The 26,155-nt window shown below is 36.4% G+C and overlaps 1 protein-coding gene across 3 annotated transcripts in view; it reads left to right on the forward strand.

Moving 5' to 3' along the window:
- Positions 1-26,155, forward strand: part of CDK14 (cyclin dependent kinase 14) — a 587,775-nt gene that overhangs the window by 145,790 nt on the left and 415,830 nt on the right. For all 3 annotated transcript variants that reach the window (XM_063099015.1, XM_063099016.1, XM_063099017.1), the window contains exon 4: positions 10,568-10,662. In XM_063099015.1, coding sequence (XP_062955085.1) covers positions 10,568-10,662 — 95 coding nt within the window. The remainder of the gene's footprint in view (positions 1-10,567; positions 10,663-26,155) is intronic.

A 26,155-nucleotide genomic window follows, 5' to 3' on the forward strand; every position in this document is an offset into this window, starting at 1 on the left:
AATGTGGCAAAATATTAATTTTCTGCCATTGCAGTGTTAATAGAATATACTTTAACCATGACAGTTAATGCATCCAAATCCATTTAATTAGATAAATAGACTAGTTGGTATCATTAGTATTTTCTCTTACTTGATTTTTCTTGTGAATAAATGGAGAATGTTTTTATAAGAAGAATGTTCCTGTTTTTTAAATTCAGTTTTCTCATGTAGTAAGTTTAATATGGCTTATGTGTTAAAACAATTACATCAACTCTTCTATACAAGGCAGTTTATGGAGAGTGAAATATATCATTCTTAGGAAATTATTTGTGCCTTTCCCAGAAGAGAAAATATTGGCTTCCTATACTTTTGCCAATTTGGTGGTGACTGTATCTTGTACTTGCTCTAAGTATGCATTAGTAGTTTATCTCCTAATAAAGAGGTAATTTTCTACTACTTCCTTATTCTTTAACTTAGATTGGATTCATTCTTAAAGGAGCACAAAAGCAAACACACAGATCTCTCATTCCGATTTTAAATAATTTAGAGTGGAACTGTGAACACAATATTTTCTCCATTGAAGATCACTTTATACTGAAGTTCAATATAGATTTTTAAATTTCTATTTAAAATTTGGGCTCAGGAGGGTGATGGTAAAGTGTGACATTCGCAAGCTGTTTCCTGGTGATGAAAAATGCATGAGAACAAACCCACACAGGACTAGTCAGGCGACTTTGAATGTAATTTTCCATTAAATTTTACTTGATTCAACTCAACACATGGTTTGTATCTTATAAGTTTCCTGAAGAAAAGAGGTAGGTGGTCCTAAAATAACAAAATGCTTAAAGAACTCAAAGAATTCATTGTAATCCATGGTCCAACTCATATGGGAACTAGTTAAATTCTTAGAAAAACATCTATAACCTCTTCTCCCTTCTTCTTCCTCCCTTCCTTTTTATATTAAATTTTGAAATTTCTTTGTCCTTCCTATATATATATATTGTTGTGGGATGAATTTTGTTCCTGGAAATTTCCTGTGTTGAGGACCCAATCCCCAGTACCTCAGAATGTGACCATGTTTGGAGATAAAGTTTTTAAAGAGGTGATTAAGTTAAAATGAGGTCATTGGGGTGGCACACTAATCTAATCTGACTAATGTCCTTATGAAAAGAGGGAGGGACACCAGGGGTACACTCACCCAGAGGAAGGCTCTGTGAGGACACAGTGAGAAGGCAGCCATCTACAAGCTAGGGAGAGACACTTCAGGAGAAATGAAACCTGTTGACACCTTGATCTTGGACTTCTAGCTTCCAGGACTGTGAGAAAATAAATGTTTGTCGTTTAATACCACCCATTCTGTGGTATTTTATTATGGCACCTCTAGAAAACTAATACACATACACACACACACACACAAAATAACACCCAACCGCTGCTTTTTTTTTTTTTTGGTTTTAAAACATGTCTATACAGTCTTTAATATTCATCCCATAAAAAAGGTAGGATATGGACCAACCTTAGTGACTTATCTCTAATGAATAGAATATGGTCAAAGTGATGCCACGTAACCTCCAACTCTCGGTTAGAAAAGGCTTTCTATCTCAGACTGCTGGCCCTTGCAACCCAGCCCCCATGCTGTGAGGAAGCTCAGGCCACAAGGAAAGCCTAAGCGGTCTAGTGCTGGAATAAACTCTTGTCGTTTGGTTAGGATGATTTCTTAAAACATAGTTAATTACAAAATTTGTGCTACTACTTTTCATTCTCATACTGAGTGCTAAATGAGAGTAGATTAAATTGATGGCTTTGCTTCGAGGAAAAAGTGTATTTAATTAGAACTCAGTGTATGGTCTTGGGCAAATCAGTTAGTCTTTCTGGGAGGCTTTCATATTTGTATACTTATATTAGAGTAGATGATGCTGAAAGAGTTATTCTGCTCTAGGAGCTATGATTTTGTGATGGCAAGAATTTTATATTCCATATTTTATTATGGGGCTTGGGGAGGAATTGACCCCACACTGGATACTTTGGTCAGCAAGTGGCTTACTGTGGTGTCCAACTTTGTGGCCGATTGAGTATTTGCACCTGGAAGCATTCTTGCAGCACATATTAAATTTTCCAACACTTGTTCTGTGTTTGCCACAGTCATTCTTCCTATAGAGATGTTCAGCCACTGTCTAGACATATGCTGGATTAATACTTGGGATTCTCAGAAATTAACTTTCTTGCATCCTTTTAATTAGCATTAGTAATTAGTAACAGAAGTTGCCTATTTATACTTTCTCAGTATTCAAAGCTTCAAGTTACCATGTATTATATACACATTGAAAGACCTGACTTTGATATTGCAACATCTTTAGTTCCATACACAAATTCTGTTCTTTTTCATTACAACACAAAATTATACATATGTAAAATGAATTGACTTTCAACCATTGAACTTTTTACAGGTGAACTGGGGTGGTAGAAAATTTGAATGAGTACCTATTTTCTGCAGCCTCTGTGGTATTAATTTTAAGTCTCTAACATTCAGACATATTTAGAGGTTTATTTGTTGTAGTAAGGATTAAGGTAGTGGGATCCTATTTTGTGGAAGAGGTTAGTTTGCAGAGCAAAAATGCTTGTTAATGACTCAAATATTGGAGGTTAGGAGATTCCTTATCTTGTTATTGAATTTAAAAGTAATGAATCAAATATTCGACAGTTAAATATGAGGTTTGTTATAGGTTGCTGTAAAATAATCTTTATTAAATTAGAAACCTTTCCTTTCTGTCAACTCTCCCTCCAATTTGTGATTTGTATACCTTATTTATATCAATCTAGTCATTACTTAAAAAAAAAATTTATAAAAAAAGGAAATTGATTTCTTAGAGTTTGGAAGCAGGGAAGTCCATGGTCCCGGGAGCAAATCTGGTGAGTGCCTTCTTCTTGATGGAACCCTACAGAGTCCCATGGTGACCAGAGTGTCACATGGTGAGAATGGGTTGAGCAAGAGAGCTAGCCGTTACCTTTTAAGAGTTAAGAAACATACTTAAATTTATGCATTTAGAGTTAATCAGTATCTTAGTCTTTCCTGATTAATTCAAGAAATCCCAGTGTGCTTTTATATTTCTGTTCTTACCGTTTTTGGCTTCCTACACTTTCCTCATCACTCCAGCTACATCTTATATTGAGGTAATTTTATATCCATATTTTTTTTCTGTGGGTGATAAAATTATAGTGTTTTTTTATCCCACTTGAGGGACTATCTTGAGTACAGTATTAGTGTTAGTATAGTGTATTGGTATTAGTATAATATTAATTTTGAAAATATTACTTGTCTTTTTGCAGCCACTGTTGTCTGTGAAAATGTTATACTTGTTGAATAATTTTTTCTATTTAGATGCAACCTCTCCCTGAAGTTTTTCAGAAGAATTCTGTTCAAACATTGAGCTTATTACTTTTGCAACTGTGTTCATTCTTTTCTTCACTGCCCATTAAGTATTTTATTCAATTGATTGAATATTTAATCTCTAAGATCTCTAGTTGTTTCTTTTTAAACTATGTGATATCTTCTTAAAGCTCTCTGAAAGTATTGGTTATTTATATTTAAATGTAAATATATTTCTTTTTCTGCTAGTTTGTTGTTGGAGTATAAAAACACTACCAATGTTTGCATGTTGATTTTGTATCCCATATCTTTACTGAAATTGTCTATCAACTCTAAGAGTTTTTTTGTAGTGTCTTTAGGCTTTTCTATACATAGAATCATGTAATCTACAAACAGGAACAATTTGACTTTGTCTTTTCCAATCTGGATGCCCTTTGTTTCTTTCTCTTGCCTTATTGCTCTGGCTAGTATTTCCAATACTATGTTGAATAGGAGTGGTGAGAGTGGGTGTCCTTGTCTTGTTCCCATTCTTAATGGAAAAGCTGTCAGCTTTTCTCCATTACAGATGATATTGAAGGAGGGTTTGTCATATATTGCTTTTATTGTGTTGTGATACTTCCTTTTATACCTAACTTTCTGACAGTCTTTATTATGAAGAGATGTTGAATTTTGTCAGATGCTTTTTTGGTGTCTATTGAGATAATCATATGGCTTTTGTCCTTGATTTTGTTGATATGGTGTATCACATTTATTGGTTTGCATATGTGGAACCATCCTAGTATCCCTGGAATGAATCTCAGTTGATTGTGGTATATAATCTTTTTGATGTGTTGCTGTATTCTGTTTGCTAATATTTTGTTGAGGATTTTTGCATCAACATTCATCAGAGATGTTGGCTTGCTTCCTTTCTTTGTTGTGTCTTTGTCTGGTTTTGGTATCAGTGTGAGCCGCCCTCATAGAATGAGTTTGGGAGAATGGCTTCTGTTTCAATTTTTTGGAAGTTTGAAGAGAATAGGTATTAATTCCTCTCTAAAGATTTGGTAGAATTCATCGGTAAAGCTATCCAGTCCTGAGCTTTTCTTTGTTGGGAGACTGCTGATTACTGCTTCGATCTCATTTCTTGTTGTTAGTCTGTTCAGGTTTTTATGCCTTTTTTGGCTCAGTCATGATACTTTGTATGTGTCCAGAAGTTTATATGTTTCCTCCAGATTTTCAAATTTGTTGGTGAATAATTGTTTATAACAGTCTCTAATCATTCTTTTTGTTTCTATGGTATCAGATGTAATATCCTCATTTCATTTCTAATTTTTGTTTTTTGGGTCTTCTCTCTTCTTTTTTTAGTTAGCCTAGCTAATGGTTTGTCTATTTTATTTATCTTCTCAAAAAACCAACTTTTTGTTTCGTTGATCTTTTCTTTTTTTTTTTGGTTTCTATTTTATTTAGCAGTTCTCTGATCTTGATTATTTCTTTCCATCTACTAATTTGGGGATTGGATTTTTCTTTTTCAAGCTCTTTGAGAATGTAGCATTAGGTTGTTTATTTGAAATTTTTCTATTCTTTTGATGTAAGCATTTATTTCAATAAAATTCCCTTTTAGTACTGCTTTTGCAGTATCCTGTAGGTTTTGATATAATGTGTCTTTATTTTCAATAGTTTCAAGAAATTTTTTGATATCCAGTTAAATTTTTTCCTGGACCTGTAGGTTGTTCAGGTGCATGTTGTTTAATTTCCATGTGTTTGTAAAGTTTCCCTTGTTATTGATTTCTGATTTTAATCATTGTGCTCTGAAAAGATTTGTAAGAAATTACATTTTAAAAAAAGTTTGTTGGGCCAGCCCCATGGCTCACTCGGGAGAGTGTGGTGCTGGTAGCACCAAGGTGGAGGGTTTGGATCCTACATAGGGATGGCCAGTGCACTCACTGGCTGAGTGTGGTGCCGACCACACCATGCCGAGGGTTGCAATCCCCTTACTGGTCAGGAAAAAAAAAAGTTTGTTGAGACTTGATTTGTAACCTAATACGTGGTCTATCCTGGAGAATGTTCCATGTACTAATGGGAAGAATGTACATTTTGTGGTTGCTGGATGAAATGTTCTGTAAATATCTGCTAAGGACAGTTGGTCTAAAACATAGTTTAAATTCTGTGTTTCTCTGTTGATTTGTTGTGTAGATGATCTGTCCAGTGTTGACAGAGGGGTGTTCAGGTCTCCAACTATTATCATATAGGGATCTATGTCTTTCGTTAAGTCTGATAGTGTTTGCTTTGTATGTCTGGGTGCTTCAATGTTGGGTGCATAAATATTTATGATTGCTGTGTCTTCTTGCTGGATAGATACCTTTATCATTATATAGTGACCTGTATGTCTCTTTTAATGGTTTTTGTTTTAAAGTCTATTTTATCCAACATAAGAATAGCTACTCCTGCTCATCTTTGATTTCCATTTGTACGGTATGTCTTTTTCCATCTTTTCATTCTTGGTCTCTGTGTGTCTTTTTAGGTGAGTTGAGTCTCTTGAAGCAAGCATATGGTTGTGTCTAATCCAATCAGCCAGTCTGTGTCTTTTGAGTGGGGAAGTTAATCTTTACAATTATAGTTGTTACTGGAAGGTATTGTCTTACTTCTGGCTTTTTATTGATTTTCATTTAGTTGTTTTAAATATCTTTTGTTCCCCCTCCCCTTCTAACATTTGTGTTCAGTTTGTTGAGTTTTTGGGGGTAGTAAGATACAATTTCTTCTGTGGATTGAATCTCCCCTCTCCAAACTTACTGAAGCTTAAATTGTGTTCCCCAAAGTTCTAGGTATTGGAAACTTGGCTCCCACTATAACAGCTGAGTTTGGGAAATTCTATTATGTAACTGAAATGTGGTGCCTTGAAGAGGTATTTAGATTGTAGGATCTTGCTGTAAGTGTATGGATTTATAATGGTGGTCAGTGGCATGGTTCTGAGGGCTTAAACAGGAGAGCACATGAGAGTCAGTCTCTTTCTCTGCTCTGCCATTTTCTGCCATGTGAGTTCCCTGTATTGCCATAAAGCCAGCACCAAAGAAGACCCTCATCAGATGTTCACTGGACTTTGGACTTCTCAGCCTCCGAAACTGTAAGCAATACATTTTGTTTTCTTACATATCACTCAGCTTCAAGTATTTGTGTTATAAGCAATAGAAACAGATCGATAAAGTTTCTTTCTCTTTCTTGTTTGCATTTTTGTTCTATCAGTGTGTTTTGTTCTTTCTTGTTATTTGTGGTAAAGATTATCATTTTTGGATTGCAGATATAGGATTCCATTGAGGATTTGCTGTAGGGATGGTCATGAGGTTGTGAACTCCCATAGTGTTTGTTTGTCTGGGAAATACACAATTTCTCCTTCATTTCTGAAGGATAGTCTTGCTGGGTATAGTATTCTTGGTTGGCAGTTTTTTTTCTTATAGTATTTTGAATACATCATCCCATTCTCTTCTGGGATATAGAGTTTCTGTTAAGAAGTCTGCTGTTAGTCTGACGGGGACTATCTTATAGGTAATTTGGTGCTTTTTCTTGCTATTTTTAGGATTCTCTTTTTGTCTTTGAGTTTTGTCAGTTTGACTATAATGTGTCTTGGAAAGGACCTTTTTTGATTGAATCTCTTTGAGGACCTTTGAGCTTCCTGAGTCTGAAGGTCCATGCCTCTCCCTATATCTGGGAAGTTTTCTGCTATTGTTTTGTTGTATATGTTCTCACTGCCTTTTTCTTTCTCCTCCTCTTCAAGGCTACCCATGATTTGGCTGTTTGTGTGCTTCTGGTTGTCTGCTATTTCTCTTAGGTTTTCTTTATTTTTAAAAATTCTTCTTTCTTTTTCTCTCTTTTTTGTCTGCCTGAGTTATTTTTAAGAGACCGTCTTCCAGATTGGAAATTCTTTCTTCTGTTTGCTCTAACCTACTGCATACCCTCTCAGTTGTGTTTTTTATTTTATTTAATGACTCCTTCAGTTCCATGAGCTGTGCTACATTCTTTTTTAAGGTATTAATCTCTTTATAAATTTCCTCCTTTATATCCTGGATTGTTTTGCTCAGTTCATTGTGTTGTCTAACTGTGTCTTCTTGTATCTCATTGAGTTTCCTTACAATTTTTACTTAGAATTCTTTTTCAGTCATTTCAAGCATTTCCTGCTCTGTGGGATCTGGTATTGAGATTTATTTTATCCCTTTGGTAGACTCATATTTTCTTGGCTTTTTTTTTTTTTCATATTTCTAGTATGTCTATGTTGATATCTGGTCATCTGGTAGAGCAGTTGCTTATTCTATTATTCTCCTTTCCTGACTCCACTGGTGACCTTCCTTGTGTCAATACAATTGAGTCATCAGTGGTCTGCCCGCACAGTGGCTGCTGCAGCTGGTGGTGTAGTAGCAGGCTAGCCTTGTGGCTGTGGTAGCTGCGGCAGTGTTTTTCGTGGGCTACCTGTGTGGCAGCGGTGCATTTACAGGTGGTGGGCTGTTTACATAACAATGGTGGCTGTTTGGCGGCACAAGTGTTGGTGGTGACTGTAGCACTGGTGGTTGTAGCAGCCATCTGCTTGGCTGTGGTGTGCACAGCAGTGGCCCACACAGCTATGGTGTCTGCAGCGGTAGCGGGGTTACCTCATGGGCATGGCAGCTGTTCTTATGGCTGTAGTTGCCTCCCTGGTATCTGTTGTGTCTGCAGATACAGTGGGGTTACTTTGGTGTTACCAGTGCCTGTAACTGCCTCCTCATCTGTGGTGTCTGCAGCAGCAGCTGGGTTATCTTTTGGGGACAGCAGTGGAGTTGGTGTCTGCAAGTACCTCCCTCACATGTGGGTGTCCTTGGTAGCAATGGGGTTACTTTGTAGTGTCGGCAGTGGCGCAGGTAGCTGTAATAGTACAGGCAGCTGCAGCTGTCTCCCTTACATATGCGGTGTTCTTGGTGGGATCAGGGTCAACTCATGTCGGCAGCAATGATGGTGGTGGTTGTAACCACCTCCCTTGTGTCTGTGGAGTCTGTGGCTGCAGTGATGGGTTACCTACAGGACTGCTGCTCTGTGGGGAGTGGCTCTCTGAGGGGCAATGGTTCTGGGACCAGACAATGGCTCTGGTGACTGCAGCAGCTGTGGCAGTGGGCTCGTTTCTGTCTTCTTCTGTGGAAAGAATGCATCCCGAACATTTCTAGTCCATCATCTTCCCAGAAGTCCCCACATTCTCTGTTTGTCTCTTCTGTCCAGATGCCTCTGCAGCTTGCTTGGCAGGACAACACATGATCAACTGTGTTGAATAGTCTCATTTTTACATAGAGGTTCCTTCTTCTTTTATCTAATAGTCTCCTACACATTGAGGCTCTTCTCTGAAGTTTTGATCCTGATTATATTCTATCTTTCAGAATTCCTCAAAACTTCTGATTAGATATTGACAGTCTTTTGTTTTCCATTCCTGATTCTAATTTATCATTTTTGCAAAATATATTTTCAGTGACTATGTGGTATTTTGGGTGGGAAGGAGGTAAAAAAGCATGTGTTCAACCTGCTACATAGAATCTTTATAAATAGAGGGAGTCAGAAAGTGGTACAAGAATACACTCAAAAATGTGTTCAAACTCAAGCTCAATAGTAGTGTTCTATAAACTTTCTGTAAGGAGTTCTTTCACTAAGCTTCTTTTTTAAAAAGTTTTGATTTTTTCATTGTACATGTATGGGGTATAGTTAGTTGTTTCAATACATGCAAATATTGTGTAGTGTTCTAATAAGAGTAGATATCATATCTATCACCTAAACATTTATCATTTATTTGTGGTTATAACATTCACGATCTTCTTTTCTGTCTATCTTGAAATATATGATATGATATTATTAGCTATTGTCACCCTGAAGTGCCAGAACCTATTCTTCCTAACTAACTTTGTAACCTTGTACTGGTTGACCAACCTTTCCCCAGTCCCCTCCGTCCTCTTCCCCGCCTCTGGTAACCACCATTCTACTCTTTGTTTCTCTCTTTTTTTCCTTCTCTTTTTAATTTGTTTTTTTCTTTCACTAAGCTTTTAAATGTGTTTATTTATGAAGCACCACAATCATTAGCAGCTTTTTATGAATTATACATGTACTTATAACTGTGATAAGATAATCCTTTTAGTAAGTTGTTTTTTAAATTCTTATATAGTTATTTTCTAATGTTTTGATATTTCCCTTTTATAGAGAGGTTAAAATAATAGATAATTTCTTATTGAAATAATAGACCATGGAGTATAGCATTCTCCTTTCCTTGCCCTGTGGTTGAAGTTGGGGTGGGAGTTGAGCTCAGCAAGAGTGATGAGGTCACTCACTCAGCACTTTTTTGGTCACGATTAGATGTAACCTTTCTTAAGTAAGAGTCATTTGGTTGCAGCTAAACCTTATGGATTGGTTTATGTATACGTGAGAGTTCCATTTTATATTAATTTGTGATAACTGAGTGATATGTCTTTGTTTATCTGTTTGAATTATCTCTAAAATGTATTGGAGGAGTACCTTTAGATGCACAAATATACTGTTATGCTTTACAACAGAAGCCAGATAGGAAATATTTTCAGCTTTGTTGGCCACATGATCTCTGTTACAACTACAGCTCTGTTGTAGCTTGAAAGCCAAAGACTAAAATATGTAAATGAATGAGCATGACTGTGTTCCAATAAAATTTTATGGACACTAAAGTTTGATTTTCATATAATTTTCACATATTATGAAATTTTATTCTTCTTTTGATTTTTTTCTTTCCAACTGTTAAAAAAAATGTAAAAACCATTCTGAGTTCATGGGATGCCAAAAAACAGTTGGGGGGCTGGATTTGACACATGGGCTGTAGTTGGCCAGCCCCTAATTTAGAAGATTATGTAATAACATTGAAAATTTTCATCATACATAGAGTGAAAAAAGAGCAGGTTACAAAACAGTATGTATAGTTTGATCCCATTTATGTGAAAAAGCAATCGTCAGCATACAGATAGCAGTGGAAGAAGAGATATCAAAATATTAACACTGGTTTTGTGGTTAGATTATGGGTAAATTTAATTCTACATTGTGTTCATTTGTATTTTTTTGAGTTTTGCACTCTTTTTTATGTTGTTTTTTGAAATAAATATTCTTAAATTAGAAAACGTTACTTTAAAAGTCACAGAGGATCTGTACATTCTCAGCAAAATCGGGGCATTTATTGTTAATTAATTTGATACAATCTGTTTTGTTTACCCTCTGCTCCATTTTTAGCCGACCAGTCCCAAATTTGGAAAAGCTGATTCATATGAAAAACTGGAAAAACTAGGGGAAGGATCTTATGCTACAGTATACAAAGGGAAAAGCAAGTAAGTTAATTATTTTTTAAATATTTCACATGTAAAATGTATCTGCTCTCTTAATACTAAATAGCAGTATATTTGAATAATTCTCATCTAATATACAATAGCTTTCCACAGCCCCCAGGTTTTTTTCTTCTTAAGTGTAAAAGTCAGTGGTTTTCTCTGATAGCAAACAGTTTTGCAGATTTGTCCAATTTACTTTTTTGTTTAACCCCTCCCCCCAACTTTGTTTTCTTTTTCTCTCAGTGGAGTTGGAACCCTCTAATGAGAATTTGTTTATAGGGGAATGGTTTGATTAATTTCTTGTGGAGGCTTAGTGTTAACTTGAGAATAAGAGTATTGATTTGACAAACTGAGTATATTGGTCATTCTTGAATTGAGCTTTTACTTCATCTTTCAGAATTCACTTAGTTAAAAAAAACCCTGCAAACCTTTTTTTTCCTGTCTACTTTGGCATTGTGCTGCATATATTTCCACATAGAGAAATAACTCTTTCCCCCTTTTTTTCTCTTTCTCTCCATTGCTATTCCAGGGTCAGGGCACAGATTTTTATTCTTAAAAAGCTCATTCCATATGTTTCTGATCTGCCTCCTCCCTCTCCCTTAAGGGCAGAGAGGTACTGTATTTAGTGGCATGTAGCTTGTAGAAAACTTAAACTTAATGCTATTTCTGAAATAGCCACTGGAGACATAAGCTTTGTTTTACCTTAATAACTTTCCTAAATGATGTTGAAACAAAATTTTTCTGAACCATCCTTGTTGTTACCTGTGTATAAAGTCATTATAGAGGATAGGACATTCTAACCTAAGTAATTAAATAATTGGATGTTGAAGAAAGCTCTCTAAAGGATCATTCTAAACACATAATTGGAAGTTTTGACTGTGTCCTAATTTAAGTAATCTTTGGCTTTTCTGGAATGTAGTCTTATTATACCTTTGCTCATGGTTTTTAAATTAAGAAGATGAAGAAATATTCTTTATAAAGGATGATATGTAAGTAAGGAAATGCATAAATGGTGCAAGTCAAAAGTAATAGTATTAATTTTGAGAGTTATAAAAAATATATTTGTTAAAAATGGTGTATTTTTTATTTGAATGAAAAATCAAAATGATGGGAAATAAAAACAAAACAAAACCCAGAGGGCTGTTAACGACTTAACCATGTTGCTTGAGAATTATGGAATGTTAGGGTAACCATCTAAATGGTTGAGCTAATTTTAACAGGGGTTGTGTCCTTTTATATTTTTCCTAAAGAAAAATAGTAGTACTGTACTATATAAAAATTACATGTGCATTTAATGTTAAAGATGTGATGATAACTACCCTTTATTAAGCAATTGTTTTGTGTAAAGCACAGTACGTGCCTCTGGTTCATTTACTCTTCACACTGCCCTGAAAGGTAGGTCCTGTATTATCACCTCCATTTGGCCAGTCAGGAATCTTGTGTTTACAGAGTAAGTTTAGCAGCTTGCCCGTGTCTAAGCAGGCGGTTAGTGGCAAAACTGATTTTAGCTCATATCTATCTGGCTTGAAGCCATTCTTTTCCTAATCATTATCCATTACTGCTTCCATAGTATAAGGCTTTGGAAACATTTGGTCCTTGTTGAATATTCCAGATGGTTCTCACATATGCTCTGACTTTTCTTAATTGTGACACAAACAGAAGCAAACTCAAGATTTCATTATAAGGAAACAAACCAAGCCTTGGAGCTGCCTACCCACAAAAGATGTGCTCACCTGACCTCCAAATATAAGTTAATAACTCTATTAAATGTTTAACCTGAAGATTTATGTCAAAATGTTGGAGATAATTGAAACATTTTCCATTTATTATGCTTGAATAAAAGGAAGACTTTAAGGTACCTGTGATCTTTGGGAAGGATTGTTCTGAACAGTTGATAGTTTTCACTCCAGCAGGTCTAAATTTATGTTGTCAACATTTCTAGCGGTATCAAGCCTGCTGGTCACGTGTAGTATTTAATTTCCTCCAGCTGGAGATAAAAGCCATTGCCCACTCATCTGCTTTAAGAGATGAGAGGCTGCCTGGGTTTGCCTACTTTAAGGTGGCAAGGTCAGGCTGCAGAACAACAGCTACATGTCGTACAGCAGGATTTGAAAGCTGAGTTTGTTTGGTGTGTCCCCAAAGTACTGCATACTTCAAAGAGCCAGCTAAATGTTCAGATCCCTATTCCAGTACTCCTTACCACTCTCCCATTAATGCATCCTTGCCCCATCTGTAAACATCTTTAACATCCCCCCCAAGAACAGCTCTCATTATCCTGCAATAAGCTGCTGGGCATTTTAGAGATCTCTGTGATTTTCAATTTGTGAGCATTTTACGTATATGTATTGATTTACAGATGTCAGGTTTGGATTTTATCATAAACCTTATGTTATTAGTTTGCTAGTGCTGCCAAAACAAAGTGCCACAAACTGGGTGACTTAGAAATTATTGTCTCATGGTTTTGGAGGCTAGACGTCCAAGGTCAATGTGACAGCAGGGTTGGTTCCTTCTAACGGCTGTGAAGGAGGATTTGTTCCATGCTTCTTTCCGAACTTCTTGTGGTCGTTGGCAGTCTCTAGCATTTTTGTCTTGTAGATGCATCACTCCAATCTCTGGCTTCATTTTCACATAGTGTTCTCCCAGTGTGTATCTGTTGCTGTGTCCAGATTTCCCCTTTCTATCAGGACACCAGTAATGTGGGATTAAGGGCCTCACTAATGACCTCATTTTAACTTGAATACCTCTGTAAAGACTCTATTTCCGTATAAGTTCACATTATGAGGTAGCTGGAGGTTAGAACTTTAATATGTCTTTTTTGGAGAACACAATCCAGTCCATAACACTTATTAATTTCAAACCTCACTAATTTGGCATTACATATGTGACAGTGTTCTTTTACCTGTGGTATACTTATAAGTAAGCCATTCTTTATTGCATGGTTCTTCCTCAGAAAATATAAACAAAGGATAGTCCACCCATTAAGAGGTTTATGTAATTCTTGATTTTGGAGCAGTTGCTGTTAGTCATAGTTTAGAAACCTGTAGAGGGACAGAAAGGGTTTTTATTACTCTTGGATTCTCCTGGGTCTCTTGTTCCTGTAGGGACACATATGTTGAGGAGAAGTTGACTGAGATTCCTATACAGGTAGCCCGTTTGATAATGAGCATGGCTTCTAAAGAATGGCTGGCTAACAGTGTCTGCATCAACACAGAACACTCGTAAATATACTTTGTTTATTGTTTTTTTGAAAAGCTTTGAACATATTGCATTCTCATATTTGAGTAGGGAATTTCTGTTTCTGTTTTTGTTTTTTGACTGGTGTTCTCCAGCTTTTTTCTACTTTCTCTGTGTGTGTGTGTGTGTGTGTGTGTGTGTGTGTGTGTGTTTGGGGAAGGGAGGCAATTTATCATTAAGTCTGACTACTAATCTCTATCCTGATTTGGTTTCCTGATAATGTTTTCTCCAAGATTAAAAAATCATGCATTGTGTAGTATTTCACATTTAAAAAATTCTCATATATGGCACTTTAAAATGTCTGTAATTTAGCACCTTGAAATATTATTCTTACTTCTTAGTTTGCCAGTGACTTTTGTACATTAAGAGACTTGTTAATATTTTTTGAGCTTATTTAACTCATGATGAATGCTTATGTTGTTTATAATTATGCCGTTTTTCTGCTGTAGATGATAAAGAGGTAACTCAGAGGCAGATTCTGTCCTCAGGAAACCTAATCTTGAAGGGAGATGGTATATGTACATAAACAATTCTATATAAATTAGGATGTTGTAAGAAAGGCCCAGGTACAATGGTGTGGGGTTCCAAAGGTAAGGAAGGAAGGAAGATGATGATGATTAAATTATTTTAAATGCTTTCTCTTTATGGTGACTGAGTTCAGAGCCACAGCTCATGTGCTTTTAAACCAAAACTCTCCCATCACTATGTATCCTGTGGGATCCTTGGCACAGTTCCCTTTTGGGGTCTCCACCCCCACATGACTCCCCTCTCTTACCCTCCCCGCATTGGATATAATAAGATTTTCCACCCTTTGGTTATCAGACCTGCCACTAAATTTGTTGAACCTTGAGGGCCTTAAAGTAAAAGCAAACAAATTTATTTTGATTATTGTGCAAATTTTGATTAAGCAAAAGTGTTATGTTTGTGAGTTAAGGTGGAATTGGCTTTAGTGATATAATTGGGAAGGACTGGTGGTTTGCTTATGTGTGGGTGCCCATGAATACCTGGCTGTTGTCAATAAAAGCTATGACCGCCCGCCATCTCAACCTCCAAAGTTGAGATGTGATAGGACCCATATTCTCCTCAGTGCACTGGGAACTGCTGGCGGAGCACACCTGAATTTCCCCTGGGTTTGGCTCCCTGCTGTGAGTCGTGAGAAGCTATGAAACTTTGCTCTTCCTGGGATGGGGTCCTCTCCCTTCCTTCCTACTGAATCTAGGGGAGATGTGAGACTAGCTGCTTTTGGTTTTCTCAGACTTCATGTGCCATTTAGAGGAAGGACAATTTGTTCTTTGTTCCACCTCTGGAACTGGAGTACTGGCCTTTCTCAGACTCAGTTGTTCCACACATAATCCTGATCTCTGGTCATTTTCTCCACTTACCTTCAGTGTCTCTTGAGGTGAAGATATTCAAACCTTGTTCCTGAGGGAGCCTGCTAAAGGGAAGCCTGACCACACTGGTTTGTGCCAGCCATAAATTGTTCTCTCAGAGGTCAACAAAACAATGGAGGAATTTGCTCACTTTATGTAACATGAGATTTATGTGATTGAAAGTGCCAGTCTCCTTTCAGCATTTCATTCTGCCAATTTGTGCTGAATAATTGAACTTGAATTAAAACACCTCATAAATTGAGAGACTACACCAAACTAAGATTGAAATATACTAAATATATTTCAAAGAGCTCTTCAAGCCTCAGGAGAAATAGGGGGAAGAAATGCTGTTAATTAAAACAAGCAGCAGCAAGAAGAAAGACAGTAGCAGTTAATCACTTTTTCAGAATACGTGAGATTAAAGATGTGGTTCTTACTGCTTGCCCTGAAGGTCAACTCCATTGAAAGACTATCAGGAGGAGTTTGAAGTATTCTATAAGTCAAAAATTCCCAGATGGAAAACACTGGACTCCTGGTTCACTGATGTTTTTAATCTTAAGTGTTGACACCTGGACTGTCATTTTGAATTCCAGTGTCCTGAGAGGTTACCTGCCCCCAAATGGGAACTTTGTACAAGAGAGAGGCAAACCTGATCACATTTACAAGCTCTTCTGTAGGGTGCTCCTGAGGCCCACTCTCTGTTTCTCATTAGGCCTGCTTTGATTTATTTTAGACTTTGGGTATATGGGCCAAAGCTTATTATCGCAGCTCACTTCAAGGATAAAGCCAGTAACCACACTATTAGTCACAGGGTATGAAAATGGCATCACAGTATAATACAGTCAGTGTTAGCTTTGTAATTTAATGCACAAAATGCAGAATTACAATATATAACAGGAGAAACTGGATTAATAAAAGAAGCTAATGGAGTTAATGGAGTTTACTGAATGGTATTTTCAGATGTGTTCCTCATGTATAGGTGAAAGTCGAAAAAAGTAGGATTCTTATCCTTACCTAGTCCAAGGAGGATAATAGCCACCCACCAACATCTGCTAATTTTATTTTTAAAAAGCCTAAAGCCTACTCAATTTGCAGATTCAGCTCTGACTTCCTTTGGAGGAAGAATGTAGTCATTAGAGTCTGGTTCATTAGTACAGCTGGTTTCATTTAGCTTTCAGCAGATAAACAAACAATGCCTAATCTTTTTGACGAAAGTGACAATGAGGATATTGTTTAAGCAAGAAGCATGACTTCAATTATTAGACTAAACTGTACTGGACTAACTTTCCTATTAGACAATGTTTAAATGTATTGGTCTCTGGTAGCCATTTTTGTTATCATGGTTCTTTGATCATTTGATTAGGAGACCCTCAAAACAATTAGTGATATTTGCTGTGTTCAAAACTATGATCATGTATCAGCTATGCCCAACTCGTGAAAATGGAGGCATTCTTTAGATAGTGGAGGAATTTTTTGAAAGAGTTAGTGTGGAAATTTCTAATTACTGAAATGATTGAAACTAATAATGTTGGTGCTCCTAGAATTTCTCACCCATGGTTCAGTTTAAGTGATTTTGAGGAGGACTGTGGGAAGGATATGATGATAAGATTGGTTTTATTCCTGAGTTGCATCATTATTATTGCCATCCTTTTAGTTTAAATCAGGATGCTAGGGAAGTAGCATCTTTCTAGTCTAAGCCAGTGGTACTCAAGTAGAGACAATTTTGCTTGCCAGGATACATTTGATGGTGTCTGAAGACATTTTTGGTTTTCACAATTTGGGAGGAAGTGGTAGTGCTACTAGCAGCATCCAGTGAGTAGAGGGCAGAGATGCTGTGAAACATCCTATAAATGAATAGGACAATCTTCTACAATAGAGAATTATTTGGCGTAAAATGTCAATAGTGCTGAGGTTGAGAAACCTTGGACTGAACAAGGAATGCATGAAGGCAGTGCCTGTTTTATTTTATCTTATTTTTTATTTTTATTTTTAACTTAATTTAATTTTACTTCTCAAAATGCATTGTACTTGATTTTCATTCCCCTTTACCCTTTCCTCCCCCACCCCCACACATCGTATCTGTGCACTTGGCTTAAATAGTTCAAGGAATTTTTGTGGTTATTCTGTCTTCTTCCCCCCACCCTTTATTAGTTTTTGTGTTTATTAATTAATTTTTAGCTCCCACAAATAAGTGAGAACATGTGGTATTTCTCTTTCTGTGCCTGACTTGTTTCACTTAATATAATTTTCTCTAAGTCCATCTGTGTTGTTGCGAATGGTAGTATTTTGTTCTTTTTAATAGCAGAGTAGTATTCCATTGTATAGATGTACCACAGTTTCCTTATCTGCTCATCAGATGATGGACATTTGAGCTGGTTCCAGCTCTTGGCTATTGTATATAAACAATGCAATAAACATTGGAGTACAAGTATCCCTTTGGCATGATGATTTCCATTCCTTTGGGTATATTCCCAGCAGTGGAATTGCTAGGTCATATGGTAGATCTGTCTGTAATTGTTTGAGAAACCTCCATATCATTTTCCATAAAGGCTGCACCATTTTGCAGCCCCACCAACAATGGATGAGGGTTCCTTTTTCTCCATAACCTCTCCAGCACTTATCGTTCTCAATCTTTTGGATGTTAGCTATCCTAACTGGACTGAGATGGTATCTCACTGTGCTTTTGATTTGCATTTCCTGGATGTTGAATGATATTGAGCACATTTTCATGTGTCTGTTGGCCATTCGTATATCTTTCTTTGAGAAATGTCTGTTCAGCTCCTTTGCCCATTTTTTAATTGGATTATTTGGTTTTTTGTTGTAAAGTTGTTTGAGTTCCTTGTATATTCTGGATATTAATCCTTTGTCAGATGTATATTTAGCAAATATTTTCTCCCACTCTATTGGTTGTTTTTTTACTCTGTTGATTGTTTCTTTTGCTGTGCAGAAGCTTTTTAGTTTGATGTAATCCCATTTGTTTATTTTACCTTTAGTTTCCTGTGCTTTTTGGGTCCTATTCATGAATTCGGTACCCACTTCTATTTCCTGCAGTGTTTCCCCTATGTTTTCTTTAAGGAGTTTTATTGTTTCAGGATGTATATTTAATTCTTTAATCAATTTTGAGTTGATTTTGGTATATGGTGAAAGATATGGGTCTAGTTTCATTCTCCTACATATGATTATCCAGTTTTCCCAGCACTATTTGTTGAAAAGGCAGTCTCTTCCCCAGTATGTAGACTTGCTGCCTTTGTCAAAGATCAGATGGCTGTAGGCATATGGGTTAATTTCTGGGTTCTCTGTTCTGTTCCATTGATCCATGTGTCTGTTTTTATGCCAGTACCATGCTGTTTTGGTTATTATAGCTTTGTAATATAGTTTAAAATCAGGTAGTGTTATGCCACCAGCTTTATTTTTTTTGCTCAGGATTGCTTTGGCTGTGCATGGTCTTTTGTTGTTCAATATAAATGTCTGGATAGCTTTTTCCATCTCAGAGAAAAATGTCATTGGAATTTTGATGAGGATTGCATTGAATTTGTAGATCACTTTGAGGGATATAGACATTTTTACAATGTTAATTTTTCCAATCCAAGAGTATGGGATATCTTTCCATCTTCTTGTGTCCTCTTTAATTTCTCTCAACAGTGGTTTGTAGTTCTCGTCATAGAGATTTTTCACATCCTTGGTCAGCTTTATTCCTAAATATTTTATTTTTTTGGTGGCTATTGTAAATGGGCTAGCTTTCTTGATTTCTTTTCACTGGTGGGGTATGGCAGCGCCTATTTTAAAAGAGCTCATTCCTTGTGAGGTATTTACTAAGTCCCTGTGTGCTATACCAGGCAATGGATATGTAGTGGTGAGCAAAACTGACATAGCCCTTCTTTTCATGGAACCTGTCATCTAGTCAGGGAGGCAGATATTAAAGACAGCAGACACATGTGTAATCTCAAACTGTGTAGAGGAAAAGAGAGTTATGAGAAAGAGTTAAGGTAGAGAGTGGTGGGTTCTGTTTGTGTGTTTGCATGAGAGAGAGGGATGGGCAGTAGATATACTTTAAATGGATGGACAATGGAGGTCTTGCTGAGGAGAGGATATTTACACTTAGGAGTGAATGTCATTACATTTATTCTGAAGGAGGAGATGTCAATGGCCAGGTAAAGGGTAGAGACAAGAGTGTTTTAGGTCAGGTCCTGAGGTGAGAAAAAGCTTAGTGTGTTTTACAGACTCAGAGAGAGCTATGTGACTGGGGGCATGGGGTGGTGCAGGGAGGATTAGCATGAGTTGAGTTTTGAGAAGTTGGCAGTGCCTTGTGCATCATCTTAGGAATGTTCTTATATTGTGCTGCAAAATGAACCACCTTAAAACTTAGAGACTTAAAACAGTGGCTATTATTTATTTTTCTCATGAATCTGCAATTGGGGAAGGAAAGGTTTGTTTTTCCTCCATGTAGTGTCATTTGTGCAGCTTGATGGAGATAGGAGGAATCTGTTGCCAAAATGGTGCACTCACATGGCCGACAAGTCAGTGCTGGCTGCTCACAGGCTGTGGGCTTCCTAATAGCATGAGTACTGGGTTCTGAGAGTGAATATCCTAAGACATAAGAAGGAAGACTTCTGGCTGCAACTCCAACATTTAAAGAGGTTGGAAGTCATCACTCCCATCCTTACAAAGAGAAAAATCTGGGCAAACTAAGAATCATTGACTTTTCCTTAATCTGTCAGAACTAAAGTCACAGGGCAAACCACTCTTCTAAACTCTCAAGAGACAGAGTTTTGATGGGAAATCATTAGGCATCCACCTTAGAGTCCTGATTTGTCTCCTTCTGACTTCTTTTTGTTTCCTAATCTTAAAAAAATCTTTAAAGGGCATCCATTTTTCTTCAGTTAATAATGCAAAAAAGACTGCATTGACATGGTTAAATTTCCAGGAAAAACTTTAAAGGGCATCCCTTTTTCTTCAGTTAATAGTGTAAAAAAGACTTCATTGATGTGGTTAAATTCCCAGGACCCTCAGTTCTTTAAGGATGGAATAAATGGCAGGTGTCATTGCTTACAAAAGTGACTTGAACTCAGTGGAGCTTATGTTAAGAAGTAAAGTTTATATTTTTATTATCTTTTAATTCTATTTTCCATGAACTTTTTGAAGTCCCCTGATATATATCCAAAACCCCCAAAACAAAAACAAGACCCCCCCATACCTAGGCATATCATATTCAAACTGCAGAAAACTACAGACAGAGAAAATTTTGAATGAAACTAGAGGTAAAAATACACCTTGCCTATAAAGGTACAGGATAAGAATTGTATCACCCTTCTTGTCAGAAATCATGCAAGCAACAAGAGAGTGGATGAAATACTTAAGGAAATATTCAAAGAAAAATTCTTAAAGTAAAAGATACTTCAAGAAAATACGTAAAGAAAAAACAACTTTAATTCTGTATCCAATAAAGTTATCCTTTGAAGGTGAAGGAGAAATAAGAACTTTCTCAGACAAAAACTGTGAGAATTTGTCACTAGTAGATTTGTTGCTATCCGATAATGTTAGGAGGAAGTTCTTTAGGCAGCAGAAATATGATATGGGTCAGAAACTTGGATTTATATAAAGGAAAGGGTGATGATCAGAAAAGGAAGAGAGATAAAATATTTTTCTTTTTCCTAGTTGATCTAAAAGTGAGTTGCTTATTTAAAGCAATAATAGTAACAGTGTTTTGGGTAATTACAGCATAAGGATATGAAATAAAGTGAAATAAATGACAACAGTATTACAAGGGATGGGAGGTTGGAGTTGAGGATACTCTATTATAAGGTACCTATACTATGCATGAAGTGATATAGTTTTTTAGAAGTGGACTTAGATTAGTTAAAAATGTATGTTGTATACTCTAGAACAGACACTGCAAAAATTTTAAAAAATATAATTGATTCAATAAGAGGATGTAAATGGAATTATATTAAATGCTTAATTAAAATCAGAGGAAGCAGAAGGGGGGAACATGATACATATTAATACAACTATATCAACATCACTTAAATGTAATTGGTCTAAATACATCAATTAAAAGACAGAGATTATCAGAGTGGTTAAAAAAACAAGACCTAACTATATGTTATCTACAAGAAATCCTTTAAATATAAAGACTCAGATTAAGTAAAAGACTAGAGAAAAATATACCATGCTAATACTAATGAAAAGAAAGCTTGAATAGCTATAATAATTTCAGATAAAGTAGACATTTGTTATGAAACTCCTCAGGGATAAAGAAGGTCATTATATAATGATAAAGTGGTCAATTCTCCAAGGAGACATAACTGTCCTTAATGTATATGCACTGAACAGTAGTGTCAAAATATGTGAAGCAGAAACTGATAGAACTGAAAGGAGAAATGGACAAATCCACTATTGTAGTTAGAGACTTCAACACCTCTGTCAGTAATTGATAGATCAAGCAGGCTGAAAAATCAGTGAGGATTAAACAATCTGAACAGCACTGCCAAGATGTGGAAAGTGGAAGCTGCCACTGTTTACAGGCCTGGGTCCACATCTAGGCCTATTTTACCTAATCTGTTGATTAAGTTTTCAAAGAAACCAGATTCAAAAGTAGGGGATGTAGACTGTACTTCTCAATAAGGAGTGTCAAAGAATTTAGGGGCCATGTTTTAAATCTCACATAGAGTTTGGATTTTTTTATTCTAGTCTGAATTAAATCTTTGCTTTCACCCTTGAACAGGGTGGAAGAAATGAACTGAAACCTGTTCCAATTGACCACAGTGTGTCACACCAGAAAGCACTGAGCCTTTTCAAACAAAGACTTCAGCAAGGGATTCCCTGAAACAAGTGACACAAGCGAGTATGGGATGGTTACACAGATTCAGAAATAGGTTTGGACTGAATAATATAAAATTACTGCAGAGGCTACATCTGCCAGTAAAGAAGCTGCTTCCACATGAGAACAATACATTAAGATATTTTGTTTCGTGAGAGAGAGAGAGAGAGAGAGAGAGAGAGAGAGAGCAAGCGAGCGAGCGAGCACATTTACATAACTTTTATTGTTCTATATTGTTATAATTGTTCTATTTTATTAGTTGTGATTGCTGTTAATCTCTTACTGCACCTAATTTATAATTAAACTCTGTCATAGGTATGGAGGTATAGGAAAGAACATAGTGTACATAGGGTTCGGTGCTATTACAAGTTCAGGCATCCATTGGGGGTCTTGGAATTCATCCCCAGGAGATAAGAGCGAACTAGTGTACTCAATTTTTTTCCATTTAGTTCAAAACTGAAATAACATGAAACATTTCTCTCCTTTCTTCTTGTTCTCCTTTCCTTCCCTGCCTCACTACTCAAAAGAACAGCTTGTGTATCAGCTTCCATTTCTTTACCTCCCTTTCTCTTTTCAACCCAAAGCAATTAGGTCTCCATCCCCCCAGTCCCCTAAACATACTTAAGAAAAACCTTCGTAATTGCAAAATGTAAGGGATTTTTTTTCAGGACTCATCTGATTTGACTTTCCTGAATTGTGACGTTATCATCCAAACTCTTCTAAAACTCTCTTCCTTGGTACTTTGCTGTTCTTGCTACCTCTCCATGCAATCCTTCTCCTGTTCTTTGGTTTTTCCTTTGTCCAACTCTAAGTAATATAATAATATTCCATTCCTTCTATTTTACTTGGAGATAAGATACATCCTTTTTTAATTTAATAACCCTGTATACTTTAGGCACAGTTCCAGGTTCCCTCAACTCTCCAGAGCTGAATATGGAAACTTCCCCAAGAACAAGTATCAAAAAAATTTTTCCCCCAAAAAACAAAAATTGTTACTCTGTTTAACCTAGTTCATTGCTTCCTCATTAGGAATTCACCTTTCTTTGGGATCCCCAATAGGCCTTGTTTGTAACGCTACTTATGTGGTTTTTCAATATCTCAATTTCTCTCTTCTTTCTCTCAAGAGGTTTGATCAAACACAGAAGGTTCCTCTTCTGCTTCCTCAGGGGCTTTTTTTGTCTGTCAGTACCTGTGCTGGCTGCTAAGCTGCTTCAGAATTCACTCTCCTATCTCACCCATTAGGCCAATTAGGAATGATTTCTATCTTATTCTCTGTGGGTTACAACAGGGCTTTCAGCTATTAACCAAAGTGCCTAATATTTACAATTTCCTCTCAGCTCATACAGTGCTTGAAGATCTGTAGGATCACTGATTTAAATTCTTGAAAACAGAGATAGTCAAAAACACAGCAATCCCAAAGAGACCATTCTGAACTAGAGACTGAATTATCTTTTTACATTTTCAAAGTGTGTGTTTATACAGGAAAGTGTAGGTATGTTGCCTTGGAACTCTAGAAGGAAGGGAGGATATATTTCCTGAAGAATCAGCCTTTAAGCATAAAAAAGATCTTTAAAATAATTTCCTTTCCATCTGAGACTTTTTAAGCTCAGATATTTTTCCAGATCAAAGGCAATGAGCTTGTATTCTTTTCCATATCTACACGACAAAGGTGGATATCAGTCTTCGGTGTTTTTTTTTCTTTCTTTCTGACCGGCAAGGGGATCGCAACCCTGGGCACGGTGTGGTCTACACCACGCTCAGCCAGTGAGCGCACCGGCCATCTCTATAAAGGATCCGAACCCGCGGCCTCGGCGCTGCCAGCACCTCTCTCTCCCAAGTGAGCCACGGGGCTCTTTAGTGTTTTATAGTGAAGACACGAAGAGGACCATGAAGTTGAACTTCTCTGGCAACGCAAGAATACTTAAGGAAAGGGATCAGAGCAAGCCCCACTCCTTTTCCAAAGCCCTCCCTCTTTTGATCTTGGCTTACCAGGATCTTGTGTGAATCAAAATCTGCCCAACGTCAACAGTGTCTACATTATAATCTTGTACTGGATTACTCTATGCAATTTGTAGTCCTAGATTTTTCAGGTACATGTCATTTCTCCCTTATCATAATTACTCCTAATGGTACAGTATATATACTACTTTTGTATAATTCAGTGCTAAATAGATTGTGCGCATTTGACTAAAACTTACTGATGCTGCAACTGGTTAGCTTGGTGCTCTAATAGCCCCAACTTACTTGTTAATGCTTGCTTCAAATTTCCATCATTTCAGCTATTTTGAATTACTCTGAGCCTATCATTTATGTTACGAGTAGTAAGGGATCTGGGTTGGACAATTGAATTTTACATTGATCAGTTCCTATTTCACAAAAATCGTGAGCTCTAGCCTCTATACCTTGCCGTCTAAGAGCATGTGCTGTACGTAAAGCTCGTTAACCTGCCATAAAATTTTATTAATTGACAGATTTGCATTAGAGAGTCAACAACAATAACAAACTATTCAAAAATGCTCCCACAGATTCACTGAAATTAAGCCTCTAAATACTTAGTTGAATCCCATAATAAAATAATCACTTTTTTTTTTTTTTTGGCAAAATGTTCTATCAAGTTTCCAGAAGAATAAAGCATTGTATAAGTAAGAAATAGCTTTTTATTGTCAGTGTCATCTCATTTAAGAATTAGAGATATAAGAACATTATTCTTCAATATCTCTTCGCTCTTTTTATTTATGTCATTGGACTCTCTGTAGCACATTGCTTTCTTGGTCCCTTTTTCTTCACTGATGCGAGTTGTGATTTTTTAAATAATAATATTTATTTTTGTCAGTCTTCTCTCTTGGTACTACCTTTCTTTTTGTAATTTGGAGTCATGAAATAAAGCTAATATTTACTGAATATTGAGATAAACTCCATTTTCTCACCCTTAAAAATAGGATTAGTAATAGAATTGATTTCAAACAGCTGTTAAGAATATATTACTAAATACATTTAGCGTGTATAGAACATTGTCTCACATATGTAGTACATATTCAATGAGTGTCAGATGTTACTTTTTCCTTTGTTTTTTGTAACAATCCTAGAAAATATTTGAAATAAGATTATTTCCCTCATTTTACAGATGAAGAAACTGAGACCCATAAAGACTGAGTAATTTGCCTATAATCACACAGCTAAGCGGCAGAGCCAGAATTCAGACCCAGTCAGTGCAACTTCAGAGCTGAGTTCCTAATTTATATCATTTTTGGGGGAAAAATTTCAAAATCTGTTTTCTTAAAATCTATGCATACCGTACCATTCCTTGTTAATTATTAACTCTGTAGGTTTATAGCCAGTTTCTTGAATGATTCTTATGTCTTCTGTCTGTACCACTGTTGTAATTTTTATTTAGTCACTTATCATTGGTATTCTCCATTGTTTTAGGCAACTCTACTGTGACATCTTGGCTATTTTTCCCCCTTATTTCCCCCAAGCGACTTGTGGATTTCCATTACTAAGTGCCTGCATGAAATAGAGCACTCACTGTGCCCCTTTCGCTTCTGTCAGATAGATTTAGTTTGGACAAGGTTTTCCATTTCATTGCTGCCTTCTCATGTAGACATCAGCCCAAGTCCCTTACCATGTCTCTTACCACCTTTTCATTCATTGCCATGTGAGTACATGGCAGACATAACTCCTGAGCCACCAGTACCTTTACAACGCTTTTATCCTTCTCACAAATAACAGAAGAACTGATGTTATAGTAAGAACTGTACTTTTAAAAAGATAAAATTCTTTCACATAGGTTTTTGAATAGATTAGAAACTCAGCCCTCTTGAGCCCCCATCTGAATTATATCTCGAACACTAGTTGTGAATGTAGTTAAGTAATGAAAATCAAGTTGAGGAGAAAATGATTCTCTGTGCCTGTTGTGTCCTTTGAAATTCTTGCCAAATTTTTATGCTCTTTGTTCTTATTTTTAGTCATTTCCTTGTGCATTTGAATTTAAGTAGGCAAATTTATATTGTTTATATATATTTATTCACACAAACTGTCAGAACGACCTTTAAGTTATTAATCATTTTTATGA

This window comes from Cynocephalus volans, chromosome 6 (genome assembly GCF_027409185.1).
Source record: "Cynocephalus volans isolate mCynVol1 chromosome 6, mCynVol1.pri, whole genome shotgun sequence".
In the NCBI taxonomy this organism is placed as follows: Eukaryota; Metazoa; Chordata; class Mammalia; order Dermoptera; family Cynocephalidae; genus Cynocephalus; species Cynocephalus volans.